At 42.5% G+C, this 17,042-nt stretch overlaps 1 protein-coding gene across 1 annotated transcript in view; it reads left to right on the top strand.

Annotated features, from left to right (window-relative positions):
- The first annotated feature begins 495 nt into the window (after positions 1 to 495).
- Positions 496 to 17,042, top strand: part of LRIT3 (leucine rich repeat, Ig-like and transmembrane domains 3) — a 134,872-nt gene continuing 118,325 nt past the window's right edge. The window contains exons 1-2 of the mRNA XM_078677483.1: positions 496 to 611; positions 10,435 to 10,910. Of these exons, the coding sequence (XP_078533609.1) occupies positions 496 to 611; positions 10,435 to 10,910 (592 nt within the window). The remainder of the gene's footprint in view (positions 612 to 10,434; positions 10,911 to 17,042) is intronic.

Below are 17,042 nucleotides of genomic sequence, written 5' to 3'. Positions count from 1 at the left end.
CGATGTTTTCAATTTTAATCAACAAAGAGAGGTACGTTTTTATAAAATACTTAATCTCTGCAGTGGAAGTTATCAAACTGATGGCTACATTGTCCGGTTGATCTAGTTGACATTTTTCAGTATTTTGTTTTACTGTTAAATGTTTACGGGGGCTTTACTAGCCTTTTATAACAGTCTTAATAAAAAGCTCTGTATGTTGCACGTTTGAGGAGGCACAAGGGGGATGAATGAAAACTTTACTCTGCCTTCCTTAGTTTGTCCACAAGTCAGAGATTTTATTTTACATCCCGTTTTATTTACTGAGAAAACGCAGTCGAGGCTGCTTCACCGGTTTCTCCGAAGAATGCGCTTGAAGGTTAAGTAACTACAGATCTCGGTTAATCCTCTATAATCTGCTATTACTAAATGGATGTCAGGGCTACTTGCCGAACCAACGCGCGCCAACTCCGGGGACGTAGAGCCTGAAAGAAATTAACATTTTATTGCAAGGGAGCCATGAAATCGCTCTTTTATTTTTATATATTCTTCAATGTGTGCGAAAAACTGCACTGCTTTTGCCCTTCGCAGTGCACCTGCATTTTCCACGGGAGAAGCGATGGCACTGGAACAAGGTATGTGGCTTTTTCTGAGACAAGGCTGGCTAGCAACCCCTGTGCTGTTCATTAAGTAAAGCTTTTTTTCCAAGAACGGAATTAATTATGCAGTATTGCTGTATGTGACGTATGACGTACGAAAAAGAATGTGTTCAGATTGTACCACATTGAATTGTTTCTTAGCTTATCAGTGTCAGCAGTGTGTCATATATTTTACGCTCACAAAAAAGGTTGCCTTCAAACATGTGCATCAGGGGGTCGTGACATGCGTGGTACATTTCCCTGCAACCACTCATCAGGGGTTGACGAAAAGTCATATCCATTAACAATGGTAAGCAAGAGTTTTGCACCAAAAAACAGCTTTCTGAGCGTGGTGTAAACTTGGAAAAATGCTTTTTTCCCCCCAAAACTTTTCCAGCTTTGTATGTGTTTTAAAGTGTGTCTATACATATAGTATTATGCGCTGGAAGGTAACCCTCCAATACAAAACCCATGCTAGGCATCACACATCACCCATGCTCTATGGTGCAAAGGTGTGCGCGTGGCTCTAGGCAGCCAAATTGTGTACCAGTACTACAGAGCGAACAGGCCAGTGCCATATTTTAGTGGACACTGCTCTTTAGTGCTCTCTAACTCTCACGCCATGCAGAGCAACAACTTTGGTTGCTGCGCTATGTGTGCCTGTTTTTAGTAAATACACCCTTTAGGTCTCATTCTGACTTCCTCAGTAAAATGATGTATTAATACCACTCCCGGATTCAGGGACATAGCAAAGGTGCCTGGGTTCTAATGCGAGCAAGTAAAATGGTACCACAACTTCCTGTTGAATAGTAAAGGCAGCCACAGATTAGGTGTAATGGTCCATGCAATATCTGGACCACTACACTTTCTGCACCATTAATAGCTACTCCCAGAGCTTGAAATGTAAAAAAAATATGTTTAATATTAAAAATATTGCTGCAAAGAAATTGACAACAAGGACAAATGTGACAGTAAATCTGCTTTGGCTTACATAATCGATCACAAACAGGCTGCATTTTAAAATATCTTAAAAGGTTAAGGCATCTGCTGCGGGGGTCGTTTTGTGCCCAGCAATATTCTGGGGGGAAAAATGACGGTTGATAACTGTGGTGGTTAATGCACTTGTTAGAAAGAGCTCTGTTTTCTCTAATCAGTGATGACTTATCATAAAGTAGCATAGAAGGTTAATTTGCCTGCAACAAAGTACAAAGGATAACAAGCGAATCACAGATTTGTAATTTATGTAAATAGCACAGTAGCATCGGTTTTGAAGTATTTAGCCGCAGGAACCACCTCCAAGGGCCCAGAACTCAAATTGGTACCACTTGGCAGGTCAGAACTCCCAGCAGCCGAGTTCAGGGATGCTGCAGGTGAAGCCTTTGATGACCCTGTGAGTTCTTAACGGGAAGCACGCGCACACAAGCCCTTGGAGAAACTTCTCGAGCAGGATGCACAATATAGTCCAGTCATTTTCCTCTCCAAGACAGAAGCAGCAACTGCAGGCCAACCCTGCAAAGCAACACACAGCAAAGTGGCAGTACTGTTCATTACAGCTCTTCAGCCCTTCTTAGCAGAATCTGCTCTCGATTCAGAAGTGTTTTACAAGTCTGGAGTTTCAGGTCCAATACTTATACCCCTTTTGGCCTTTGAAGTAGGCCTTCTTCAAATGATGGTCTTTGCAGTGCATACGTTCTTGCCCTGTTCTCTCTTGGCTCCAGACACACTCCAGGGGGGTGGAGACAGCATTGTGAGAGGCCAGGAACGGCCCTATTCAGGTGTCAGTGACAACTCCTCACACCACTCTAGCTCAGGAAGGCCCATCAGCCGATGATGGGCAATCAGGATATGCAGGGCACAGCTCAACTCCCTTTGTATGACTGTCTAAGGTGAATGCATAAACAGGCCCCTTTCAGTCTTAACCAGGCATTGATTCCACAGGCAGGCAGAAGCACAGGATGTATAAATAAGAAAATGCTCACTTTCTAAAAGTGGAATTTTTTATAACACACAATTTAAAAAACCTTCACTAAAAGATGTATTTTTAAATTCTAAGCCCAGAGAGCCCACACTCCAAATCTCTAGTTGTTCCCAATTGAAAGTTACACTTGTAAAATGTTACAATGCAGCTCCAATGACAGTCTATGGGTTAGCTAGTCCTTGCAATAGTGAACAACGAAACTGGCAGTACTTCCCTATCAGGACATGATAAAACACACCAGTACATGTCCTACATTTCACATACACTGCACCCTGCCCATAGGGGTACCTTGGGCTTACCTTAGGGATGCCTTACATGTAGTAAAAGGGAAGCTTTGGGCCTGGCAAGTGGCTGCACTTGCCAGGTCGACATGGCAGTTTAAAATTGCACTCACAGACACAGAAATCTTAGGCCTAACACATGTTTACAGGGCTACTCATGTGGGTGGCACAACCAGTGCTGTTGGCCTACTAGTAGCATTTGATTTACAGGCCATGATCACACACAGTGCGCGTTACTAGGAACTTACTAGTAAATCAAATATGCCAATCATGGAATACCAATTAGAATCACAATATACACAGGGAGCACTTGCACTTTAGCACTGACCAGCAGTGGTACAGTGCCCAGAGTACATACACCAGCAAAAACGAAGTCCAGAATAACATAAAAAAATATAGGAGGTAGAGGCAAAAAGACAGGGGAAACCACGCCAAGGATGTCAGGTCTAACAATGCGTGTGTAATATAAAGTGCTCTGACCACCTAAATATGGATGAATATTATTATAAAATAAAATAAATAATAAGGTAAGTGGTATTTTAATCGCTATTAATGTAATTACTCATACAGACAGATACATCTCACATTCTTGCAGTGTATGAATACCTCTTACATACAGGGGCAGAAGAAAGTAAAAAAAACTGCCTCTGCCTCAGAATCAAAGTTTCTCTTAGGAACTTGTGAAGTCTTAACCAACTGAATGCCTTTGTTTCCCTCCATTGTGTTTACACGTGGCTGTTAGGCTCCAGATATTCCTCAGCAAGGATAAGACTACAGCAAAAGTAGGGCTGAAGGCTCCTTAAGTGAGATTTTAGTGTTGGGCTAAGCTGAAAGTGAAAATAAGAAACCTCATCACTCCTTGGAGTTTGCTGCCAGAAATGACAGCTGACAACTTGCGGACACTACTGAATGAGCCCCGGGACTGGCATATTACATCGGGACAAATTCAGCATATTGCACTAGAGCCGGTTCCAGCTAGATCCCAGATCCAGCTATTATTGAGTCTGATCTGGGGTCTGGCTGGATCTCCCTTATTACCTGCATGGCTATGCTCCTGGGGGAATTTCCAATGCAGCGGGATTCAGGTTTTTCTTGGTGTGGTATTACTGCATTACTACAACCTTTGTTGCTCAGAATGAGGCATAACATGCAAAAGAGACAGGCACATGGATTTCCACATGTTTTGTCTCTTTCTGAGATGTTTTCAGCATTCACATATCACCAGGTTTTTCCATGAAGTCATAATCTGGGTTTCAATGGTCTCAGTGGTGACCAGGGAGCAAGGAAGACTAACATACAAATTTAGATCTAGAACTAGTGTTAAAGCAGGCAGAAGTTCTGTTTGTGCTTATTTTGCCACTAGTGCCTTTGGGACGTCTACACAATATATGCTCATTCTGCCTGGTCCCACCTGGTGGGGATTGTTGGTGTAAACCAGAGTCCTAGGGGTAACACTGCACACAAAAGAGGCTCAAAATCCGTACGTGCAGGTTATTTCCCATTCTTTTGTGCACAGGTAATAAGATGATAAAGGAGCACCCTCTATGCCCACTATGAAGGACATTTAAAATTGGGTGGTTTACGCATCCATCATTACCGTGTCTCTTAATTTGTGCTTCAAATGGAAATATAGATGTTCATGTACTCACTGTCCCAGTGTGCCTGTTTTATACAGAGAAGTGGCAGTAGTGTACTCTGTCATTAAAATTAAAATTACTGCCCCACTTCTGAGCAGTCCTGGTACTCTGCCTTTCAAATGAAATAGGTGCAGGTAATCAGTACTTGGGAGTACCTGGTCATTTACAGAACTGGTCCCAATGACTCAATGTATGTATGTATGTATGTACATGCCCCGGTTACTTACTGGTAATCTTCATTACTGCGAGTATAGTCTTTCTCACCACATGGGTTCCCATCCCCCCCTTTCCTGTTTGGTCATCAGCTTCATGTTTTTGGTACTGAGGCTTGGCAGTGGAACAGGAAGTGGGGTAGGTCGTGCCTCCTCTTATAGTAGTTCAGGGTTTAAAGAGTTCGGCCATGTTAGGGAAGGATGGAAAGACTAGAGCGCTAATTTGCTTGGAGGGTTCTGTGGGGAAGCTAAAGCTCACTACGTAAGTAATGTGGCGAGGAAGACTTACGAGGAGGTAATGGCATGTCTATAGCGCAAGCCTAGACAAAAAGCACCGGGCGCTGTACGTGGTCAAAGACAAGCATAAAGTCAACAAGTAAGAGGAGTGGCAGCTGGGTTGATGGTGGTTAATGCATTGTGATGTAGTGTTCTTTAAGGAAGTGAGCCTTCAATATATGGTCGAGTGTTCCTCTCATGTCTGGAGTCTGAGAGCTACTAAGCAGGTATCTTATTATATTTAGTTTGTGTGCATTAGAACTATTTGGGTGACATTTGGAACATTTGCACTGCGTCACAGAATGGATATAGCACCAATCACGTCCGATATTAGAAACCTAACTAACTATATTCCCCTCTCTGACTGGGGTATTCACCTAAGACAGAGAAATGCTTCCTGCTTGTTAATTGTAGGTTGTTCATGGCCGGCAGGGGATCTGTTGTGGATCGGTATTTTATGCGGATGGGGGCGAGGGCGTGTTTGAATGTGTATATAACGATGGCTGGGCTAACATGGCTTCTAACGAGGAAGGAAGGCATGACAAGTGAATACAAAAACCAAACACCGCTCTTTAGGCGCCATTGCCATTATATTGTGACGCTTATTGCTTCATAGCTGGTCTTGAATGTCTTTGAAGTGAAGTCCTGCGTCGCGAGGAGGCATTTCACTTAGGTCACGTGTTCCTCATGAATTCTTCTGGGATCCCGCAGTGCAGTCTGGGAACAGACGACAATAAGATGATGAGGTGGATAATATCCAGAAAAGGAGTGGGATCCCTAAGCATGTGAGCTCAATGGGTAGGTCAAAAAGCAGGAAGGATCAATTAGGGAGGCCTTCAAGCAATCAGAGAAGGGTTGGGCCACGTGATCTAGGTTATCTGAGGACGAGGAAGCAATAAATATGCAGGTGAATGGAAAGTACCTAAAGAAAGTCAGCCATTATCAGACTCACGAATCCCGATTTTAGAGAAAAGTCAAAATACCTTTTCAATAAAAAAAAAGTTTTAGTGGATTGTGTAAAAGTTCCTTTTATAAAGGGCACACAGCAGTTTTTCCTTGATGTTCTGATGGGACCAGCAACAAAATAAAAGATTAAAAAGAAAAACAGTGGTGCAGGAAGACAGAAGGGGGCAGCGTGAGAAGAAGGGATGAAGAGAAAAGGAAATGGGCATAAAGGTGGGGGTTGGTGTAGATCGGGTTAAGAGTTCTTAAGGATTATTACAAATTGGGCAATAGAGAGGGTGTGAGGCAGCACAATAAACAGTTAAGAGCAGAGAAGAACAATGATGGATCGGGCCAGGGAGAACCTCTTTTCATATAAAAAAGAGAGGTTTGGTGAAACCCCCTCACACTCTTAAAAGAAAGAGATTTTTTTTTGATCAGGAGAGGCTTTTACCAGTTTCGCTTTATTGCATTATTGAAGAGAATTTCTTCAAGATTTGTTCGACGAAAGCATTTTGCCAGAAACATTTTCTTTAGGATGACCCCACATCTTCAGATTTGCATATACATTCACTGCACGGTCTCATGCCTGCTTGGCATCTGCAGGGCGTTGTCTCCTGCAGATACTACCCATTCAAACTTAGGCACCTTGATACAGGAACCTGGTCAATGGTTAATAGTGTTGCAGAACTCTTAGAAAAGGTAGGCATAGATCACGTGCAAAATAGATGGAAACTCACATATAACGGCTTATTTTTGTCACAGAAACTTTTGAGGTTTAAATAAAGAAAGCATGTATCTATTTCTGAGGTGAAGGTAAGGTAGTGTTCAGTCACTTAAATCGCGTCCATTATGCAATGAGCATAACCTGTTCTCGCGTACAGTAGGTATAATGGATATAGACATTTCTGATATGTGCATAATACGGATGTGCCATATATTCCGGGATGCACGTAACGTAGACATTGGAATTACTTCTCATGTGTGCATACATTTCTGGGGAATTATGTTCTCTCTATAATTAGTTCTAAAGCACTTGCACCCCCATCGTCTTTTTGGCGCCAAGATACATGATGTAGATATGCAACTAGCTCTTTGATGTCTGGGTATGACTTATACATACCTCTAGAAATATCTGCATGTCAATTGGTGGTGAGCGACATGCATGCCATTTTGGGGTGAGCAGATATGTATCCACCTATTGGACCTCTGTATATTTTAATTTATTAACTCAAATGGATATGTATGCAAATCATTGTAATATTAGAAACTGATTTATCAGGAACATAGAATCATAAATTGTGTCAGTTGAAATAGACAATTATGATGTCCATTGTATCGATTGTCTAAAGAAAAGTATACATGCGGTTCCAATTATTTGTATCGATTGTTTAGAGGTATATGTATATGTGGTTCTAATTATATCATTGGGATTGTATATTTATTTTTGTATACGCTATTTATATATATAACATATTTTCTATCTAATAAGAAAATAAAAAAAATTAAAAGAAAAAAGAATAAGATACAATAAAACATTCCAACTCCTTAGAAAGTTGTCATATTTATAAGTATATAACATGTATGTATGTCTAGAGTTTACATGCCCTTCTATAGTAAATTGCACTGTGCCCGGTGTTTCTTGTCTTCCAAATAAGTAATTTCCCTGTTAGGGTTGTACCCTATTTTCAGGGGCCCGCTAATTTTCCAGAAAGTCCACCTATTGGATGTACATAATACATACACAGCACTGGGTTGTGCATAATTCATGTGTCTAGCCACTTCTTGGGTGTGCATAATTTATATATGCAACCACATTTGATCTCTATATAATGCAGACATCCAAACACTTCTGGGGTTAACTTTACCTGTGGGCAGCTGTTTCTCAAGGTCTCTTTACCTATAACAGTGAATATTTACAGGTCTGTTCTAGGTCTTTCTGACTCTATGGGCCCGATTACGACCTTGGCGGTCCTCCTGTGGGCCGCCACGCCAGCGTCTTGTGGGAGAACCACCAAAGCTGTACTCATACCGCCTGCCGGATTACAATTGTAATCCTTGGTGGGTAGGCAGTGCCACTGCAGTGCCTGTCTAAAGGCCCATAGGTGAACCTCAGACAGGTGCTGCCCTGACACCCCTGCAGCATGTTCTTGCATGGTGCTGTGCAGTGCATGTGCGGTGTCACTGCAGTGAGTGCCTGTCTAAAGGCCCATAGGTGAACCTCAGACAGGCCCCACGCTGACACCGCTGCAGCATGTTCCTACATGGTGCGGTGCAGTGCATGGGCGGTGTCACTGCAGTGCTTGTCTAAAGGCCCATAGGTGAACCTCAGACAGGTGCTGCCCTGACACCCCTGCAGCATGTTCTTGCATGGTGCGGTGCAGTGCATGGGCGGTGTCACTGCAGTGCCTGTCTAAAGGCCCATAGGTGAACCTCAGACAGGCGTCACCCTGACACTGCTGCAGCATGTTCCTGCATGGTGCGGCATGCACCCTGTGTTGCATGCCACACCATGCAGGAACTGGAGTGCATATTTGCCAGGGAGCACAACATGTGCCCCCCTGCTCCACCCAGGCCCTGGAATGGTAGGGGGCCCAATTATGGCCCCTTTTCTTACCTTACCACCAGACTCACTATGGCGAGCTCACCACCATGAAAAGACTGGGGCAACTCGTAATATGCTTGGCGGCACCATCACAATATTACTCTGCCTGAATGCTGCGCCACTGCAGTGGGATCCAGGATCCCCGGCAGCCGCAGTGGTCCAGTGGCGGGCCAACCGACAAACTTAGAATACGGAGAGCGGACCGTCAGTCTGGCGGTTCATGGAATGCCACCACGGGTTTGGCGGTAAATTGAGCCCCAAACTTGGAATTATTCCATATATCTATATGGGACAGGCCTGTCTGTTTATGTGTGCAGTCTCTGCTGGGTATTTATTTTTCATTTATAGAGTTTTATATAGCGCGAACGTGACCCAAGGGTATCAGAGCGCTTCACAGTATGATGTGGTAAATAGTTTATGCATGAACATGTATAATGTGCTAGTGCATTGTTCTCTTGTTGACTCCCCTCCAGTCTCTGTATTTAGAGAAATCAAGTAAATACATCTAAAGTTATTTGAGACAACTCTAACTGGTGAATTTCAATGTTTATTTTAGTTTAAAACGTTACATTGTGACTAAATGTTTTTTCAGTGAATATATATATATATATATATATATATATATATATATATATATATATATATATATATATATATATATATATATATATATATATATATATATATATATATATTATATATATATATGATATATATCAAACCAAATCCTTTGTTCTTTACGATTCCCTGAGCGTTAGAACCAGAAACAGGAATGGACTCTACTTTCTTGTGCAGTATTTTTCTTGATTTGATTAGTGCGCTGTGAGTCATGATGCGTTACGACCTTTGCAGGCCTTGAAATAAATAAATAAATATATATATATATATATATATATATATATATATATATATATATATATATATATATATATATATATATATTCGCTCCACAAATCTTCCAAATTACGAAGAAAACGAGACACCCAGAGCTTCAATTCGAGGATTTATTTGGCAGATCAACAAATAAATCCTCGAATTGAAGCTCTGGGTGTCTTGTTTTCTTCGTAATTTGGAAGATTTGTGGAGCGAATAAGGTAGCCTGCTGGTGGCTGTAACGAGACCGCCCGTGACAGCGTGACTCTTCAACCAGCACTGGTAGAAAGATATATATATATATATATATATATATATATATAGTTATACTTCAGTCTTACCTTCACAATATGCTGGTAATTGAGATTCTGACTATGATATTTTAGGAACATGATACATAGTATTTTTGAGCTTGATGTTTTGCATGCAAACAGTTGTTTAGTGTGACTCAGTAATGTAGAGGAATACCTTGACATACTTTATACTATTATCTAAAGTGCATTTGTGTTTACAGGGCCTCTAGCCTCCTACTTCACATTGATACCTGGCATTGAGAGTGTCTTAGTACTATGGCGCCAGCATCATTTGTTCCACCACACAGCGAAGACACTGGTGCTTTCCCATTTACTTCCTCTCACTTTCACTCTCAATCCTTCAGTCTTGAAGTATCTTCTACTCCACTTTCCATTATCTGTTTCTATCCATATTTCCCAATCTCTCACTCTCAATATTGTTTCAATTCTAATTTTCTTCATCTCTTTCCCATTTTATTCCTTTCTCAATTGTATACTTTGTAGCTTTTAGCATTCCTTCAGTTTAAAGTGCTTTACGTCTTCTTTCTCGTTTGTATTTTTGTGAGAATAATGCTTTGTTTGAGGGGTGATATTGGAATGTATTGTCTTAAACAGCATTATCAGGCCTGGGGAGATAATGTACTGTTAATACATTATATAAAGGTTTTAATCTATATTTATTTATGTTTTACCCTCTTCATGCCATTTGCTTGTAACTGGCAGATCTGTCCTGTGTAACGATCCCGACATGTACGACATTCCCGTCAATGTTCCAGTGGACACTGTCAAGCTTCGAATTGAGAAGACAGTGATACGTAGAATTCCTACTGAAGCATTCTACTACCTGGTTGACTTGAAATACCTCTGGGTAACATATAACTGCATCTCCAGTGTAGACACCAGCAGCTTCTATAACCTGAAACAGCTTCACGAGCTACGCCTGGATGGAAACGTATTGTCCACCTTCCCTTGGGAGTCTTTAGCTGAGATGCCAAATTTGCGCACCCTGGATCTTCACAACAACAAGCTGGCCAGCATCCCAGCTGAGGCTGGCAAGTACATAATCAATATTACCTACTTGGACATCTCCAGTAACAAGTTGATAACACTGCCATCAGATCTCATGGATATTTGGCCGCCTTTTTCTGAGTCAAGATCTTCGAAAAGCCCAAATCTCTTCCCGCAGCGTATCATTTTGGGTGAGTTAATAGTTTGTTTGGTGTTCAATATTGTGGGTTTTTCAGCATCCTATGACAGTTGTGGAAGATCTGGGATTTAAAGAATTTATTATGGCGTCACTTACAGTTTCATGCCCTTTAACCTCATTGTAGATATCATTTTGGTCAGTCTGATACATACTGAAGGATGACAATGTATGCAGCACAAATGAATAAGATATGACTTAACTGTATTCTATGAACTCTATTCAACCTTGGTCTGACACTTGGGAATCATTTGATCAGCTGTAGTGCCAATCTGCAAATTATCTGCAGGCTATGCATTTTGAATACATCTTTAGAAGAATACTGTTATTTAATTTTAGCTACTTCCATAAAACGGAAGAACTTACCTGATGCTGTGTTTCTTCCCCATTTCCGCCACCAAATGTATTACCAGTTGTCTTGATGAGAGGGATTGTAGATTATTGTGCTACTAACGAGGCACAACATCATTGGTGCTACAGTACCTTGTCCATTTAATGAGGAATGCTCCATCAAAGGGTCCAAGATACCGTTTTGTGAAGCAGCTGTGACATGATACTTTTTTAACTTGAACTGAGGTGTTTGGTAATTCTACAGCCATATGAAAGCACCAGTACTTTAGAGAGCAGCGAAACATGTTGACTTTTTTTTCAAAGCATCGAGAGAGCTTGGGCCCACATTTATTTATTTTATTTATTTATTTAAAAGGTTTTATAAAGCGCTGGCTAGACCCAGAGGTATCAGAGCGCTTTACATGAGCTTCAGATCATAGTTACAGGTTACATTGTTACAAAGGTTACACAGTTATTAGAGCATGGCAACATAGTTACTTGTAAGGTCAAGATAAACAATAAGCACAAATACGTAAGGGGAAAAGCAGGCAAGGGGAAAGATTTAGGGGAGGGGGGAAGGAGCTGGTAAAGTAGACAGGTAATGAAGGCGGGAAAGAGGAGGGGAGGGTGAAGGACACCGCATGGAAAGAGGAGGGGAAGGGCGACGGGGACACAAACCGGTAGACGAGTCTAAGCAACGTCCAAAGTCCAGTAAGCTGTGATCCCAGGGGAAGTGGTATCACTTCCCTATCTCGGTGGCGGGAGGCTCCCTTCATGCAGTGGACTCTCTCAGACGGGTCTCTGAGACTCCAAGGCCTACATACTGGATCCTTCCCCAAAAAGGGGAGAGGGAGTGCTTAGGAAAGGGGTGCCATACCATACCTCAGCTGTGAGTGGCTCCCATGGCGCAGTGGACTCTTTCAGCGGATACGCTGAGACTCCAGAGTATAAATATTGGATCTTTCCCCAACAAGGGGAGAAGGAGTGCTTAGTCAAAGGGCACAAAGGACAGGGGGCTAGGCAGACTAGCAGGCAAGGTGAGAGATTCAGGGGAGAGTGGATAGGAGCTAGGAGCTAGGAGCTAGGGAGGTAGACAAAGAGAGAAAGAGTACTAAATGGGAACACATTTAATTAATGAGTTATTATATAGCGCTGGCTAGACCCGATGGAATCAGAGCGCTTTATATGAGGGACAATAATGTTGCAATTTACATCAGTTAAAAGATACGTAAGTATCAATAAAAGCATTTAAGAACATAGGGGACAAGGTTAATGGCGCAAGGAAGGGTAAGGGGGTAGGGTAAAGGGGTAGGAGGAAGATAGGACGTAGAGACCAGGGGAAAATCTGCTCAAGGTTCGGCTGGGTAGGTGACGGCAGGGAAGGGGAGTCCAAACCCATCTCCTCTTTAGCTATATGGTAGCTCCACTGCGCATCAGCCAAATCGCTAGGTCTCCACAGTCTGGGGTGAGTTCTGCAGGTTCCAAGTCCTGATGTGTAGGCAGGTTAGGGAAAAGGTTCAAGGTCTGGTCAATGTCCAATTGTTGTCCTAGGAAAATAAAACAACGTGTAGGGGACCACTATGGAAGCCATCTTGGGGTCAGGCAGGGGACTGTACTGTAGACTGGTACACTGGTGGCCATACTAAGGTCAGGCATCAGGCAGTTAAAGTCAATATCCAGGACAGCGGCCGCCAGAAAATAACAAATCCAGCATGCACACACCATCACACGCACAGACATGCACAAGCACACACGAATGCGTTCACTCTCATACACGCAGACATGCACAAAACACAAGCACACATACAATCACATGCTCCAGAGCAAAAATACCCAAGGACATACACACAAATACATGCACACACACACCATCACACTCACAGTCATGCACAAGCACACAACAAATGTGCGCACACACTCTCATACGCAAACAGAGGGCGCACATACTGAAACATCCACGCGCACACATACAATTCCATGCTCCAATACAAAAACACTCAAATACATGCACACACCATCACACGCACAGACATAAGCACACATACAGAAACATCTGCGTGCACAGGCACACATAGAATCATGTGCTCTAATACAAAAACACCCAAATACATGCACACACCATCACACGCACAGACATAAGCACACATACAGAAACATCTGCGTGCACAAACACAAGCACACATAGAATCATGTGCTCTAATACAAAAACACCCAAATACATGTCCACACCATCACACGCAGGCATGTACAAGCACACACAAATGTGAACATAGTCTTTCATATACACACAGGCGCACACACACACGTGCATCCACCCCCCCCCCCCTTATACACGCACAGGCGCACACACAAAAGCACTCCCATGACATTTCTCCAGGACTGCCGCAGCATTGATGGCACACAAAGGCAGAGTCAGCAGTACCGATGTCCTGAGGGCGCCGCCATCTTAGGACCAAGCAATCGGCCCACGTTTTAGTGCTGTCGGGTGTGTTCCTCATAGGAGAGCAATGGGTGCGCACTGATGGTCGCGCTGTTGCTCCCGGGTCTGTCCAGATGCCACCAGGAGCTCGCAGGGTGGACAGTGGCGACCGCCGCCAAGGAAAGCACTGAGTTTCACTGTACTGTGGCGCAACAGGGGTTTCCTCCGCTCGAGACAAAACGCCTTTCACCCTAAGCGCTTTGCAAGTTAATGGCGGGCTGCAAGTGAGTGTTAATCACTCGTGCAGGATCCCAGTGGTAGGGGGGCCCTGGGCGTCTCAGGGCCCGATAGTGATGCCGGTACTTAGAAAGCAGTAGGCTGCCGTTAAAGCCTCCCTGCCTCCACAGGGCGCCGGGGTCTCAGAGTTCCTAGAGGTTGTAGGGAGAAATCGCTGGCGAAAGCACATAAAAAGGTTTCCAGGCGGTGGATGATGTGGAATCACCTCGCTCAAAGGCTATTTTTCGTGCAGTGGGGCGGCGTGCAGCTAGTGCCAGTGTCCATGTGTCTCCCAGCACGGACTATGAGGAGGATGCGTCAGTTCGGGTTTGCGGCCCCTCCCCCCCAGCTGCACTCGTACATCTCAATTGGCGCAGGTAGGCGAACTCCGCAACTCGGAGTTTTCACCCAAGGGGAGTCAGCCAGCAAGTCAGTGCTTCGAGATGAGGGTAGGGGGGAAGCTATCTGATGGTAAAGCGGAGGTCGATAACATCATGGTGCACTTCTTTTGGCCTCCGGGCAAGGTATCGTAGCTCCCCTGGCGCCATCTTGGCTTATTTACTTGCGGGGACGTCAGGGCTCATTTCTCAATGATTCAGGATCGGAGAAAGGCGATTTTGGGTCCCGGACGATCCGCCTGCATTGCGATTGCGGAACAGTTGTTTTCGGTGGGCACATTAACATCCCTACTCAACCAGATGGTCTTTTTAGCTACTTGAGAGATAAGAGGGGAAAGGGAACAATCACAATCAAATCCCATTACAGTATAAACAATTTGGTTACACAGTCACTACTCCACAACTAGGATTGGGATTAGTAAGGCTTTAATTATCGATTCAGAAATAGATGTATTTAAATCGGCCTTAGCATTCTTGTATTCAAATACAGGGCAAACAGAACGAGTCCAAATCTCCTAAAGAGATTTACCCTATAAAACAAAAGGCTTACAACAAATTCAGTTAAAACAATACAAGTATTAAAGAAAATGAATTTAACATTAAATTGCATCAAATGATTTTCAAAGGTAAGTATGAGCATGCTATCTCTCCCTACACTGCCTTACAAGGGATAACCCTTAACTAAGAAGCAATTAGTAAGAATGAATAATAGAAAGGTGTCATCTGTCAGAGTCTTTAGTAGAAGAAACTCCATCCAAGGGTCATGTAGCATGAAGCAACAAAAATCAGAAGTAGAGGTCTGAAACTCATGAAGTCCTCAGACCCTCACTACATTACAGCATAAGATATTAGTTGCATTCAAGGTACATAACATGTTCATCTCCAGTAACTTTCCACAATCCAGGCACAAATTGGATTTTCTGCTACCACCTTTCCCACATCAATAAGTTGCTACTTCATTCGTCCTTGGCCATTATTCTCCTCCTCCATAAGAACTTGCCTGCTTGCTTAGTCCTCCATGAGAACTTGCCTTCTTGCGTTTCTCTTTACCAAGATCCATCTTCTCATACCTTGCTATCTAACTAAAACAAAAACCCTTCTTTTCAAACTAATAAGGCTTTATCTGTATCTGCAGTAAAAACAAAAATGCAAGCAGACACATTCTACATCAAAGGTTAATACAAATGAAATGTTAGCCTTTAAACGTGAGCTTGTATTGAAAGCAGTTCTCGAGGCCCAAAATCATGTCAACTTAATAGTGCACAGGGTTACAAATACCTGCACATTTCTACACATATAGCAAATGCAGTTTCTTAACACATGACTAAATTGCAAAGAAATTAAGAAATGAAATTTAAAATACACCAACATGAATATAATTTCTTATTACACGTATAGATGCTTAAACATTATTCTTCACATACACCTTATTTCATTAACTTAACACTGAGACACGTCTAATCTCTAATTTCTTCTAGATTATTAATTTGTTAATGTCCTTTATTAGTCACGTTTCCCTGCACACAATTTATAAGTCCCATTAGTTTTTACGTGGAGTACTTTCAAAATGCAATACTCCATCCTTAATTAGTAACATTAATCGTACAGAATATATTTGAGTGCTGACTGCACGTTATTATAATGCACTCCTACAGTATCTTAAAATGGGATCAAAATTACACTACTCCAACATGAAGAGTACTAATTTGCATCTCTTATTTTTGGCCAAGTGGAATGGGGGATAATAATGCATTTTATTATTCCCACCTTCATACAATGTTAGTTTCACGAGAAGAATACACTCTGAAGAGATAAAATATTCATTGAGCAGATGCATCATTGAAGGGGACATGGCAGAGGACTATCTCATTTTATTTTATGACGTATGAGTGATCGTAATAACATGAGTGTTTTTCCCAGTGTTCGATGGAGAGCACTGTGATGAAGCATGCCACACTATGTTGGTGAGGGCTTTATATACCAATGGTATGCTGCCACATGGACTGCAGCACAGATATCCAGAATCTACCTGATCAACATAATTGAAAATCCATTTGGGCCCAGATGTGCAAAGCCGTTTTCCGATTGCAAACCCAGCAATTTGCATAATCTCAGAGTTTATGACTGCAAAATGACTTTTTCTATTTACCAAACACATTTTCCGGCCCACTGAGTTTCAAGTTGGAAGGTGTGTCTCAATTGCAAGCCCCAATCATACGTATTGATTGGTTGGATTCACTGTTGCGATTGCAAACCATTGATCAATTACCAACACTCCAAAGGAGGTGGTAACTAATTTGAAAAGGGGAAGGTCTCCCCTCTGTGAAAGCTGTCCAGCTTTGGGGGGAGCAGGCTGCTCTCCCCCCTTATGTTTTCCCAAATAGAAATTAATATTCTAAGGCAGTGTTGGATTCCTTAAGGTACAGAAGGCTGCTTTAGAAAACAAGAAAAGGTTTCCCTGCAGGCCAACATCCCTGTGTTTGTAGCCAATCACAAATAGCGACCTGCCTAATTAATATTCATTAGTCAGGTCATTCTAAGATCTCTTGTGACAGGAGATTCTGCAATGCGACCTATTAGTACATATAGTATAGTACATAGGCTACATTGTGACATTAAAGACTGGTTGCAAAAAATGAGTACACAGTTTACAACCACTTTTTATAATTAGTTTTTCACTAAATCTTTGTGGGTGGCTAGTTCC

This window comes from Lissotriton helveticus, chromosome 2_1 (assembly GCF_964261635.1).
Source record: "Lissotriton helveticus chromosome 2_1, aLisHel1.1, whole genome shotgun sequence".
Taxonomy (NCBI): Eukaryota; Metazoa; Chordata; class Amphibia; order Caudata; family Salamandridae; genus Lissotriton; species Lissotriton helveticus.
This window is presented reverse-complemented; position numbering and strand designations above follow the sequence as displayed.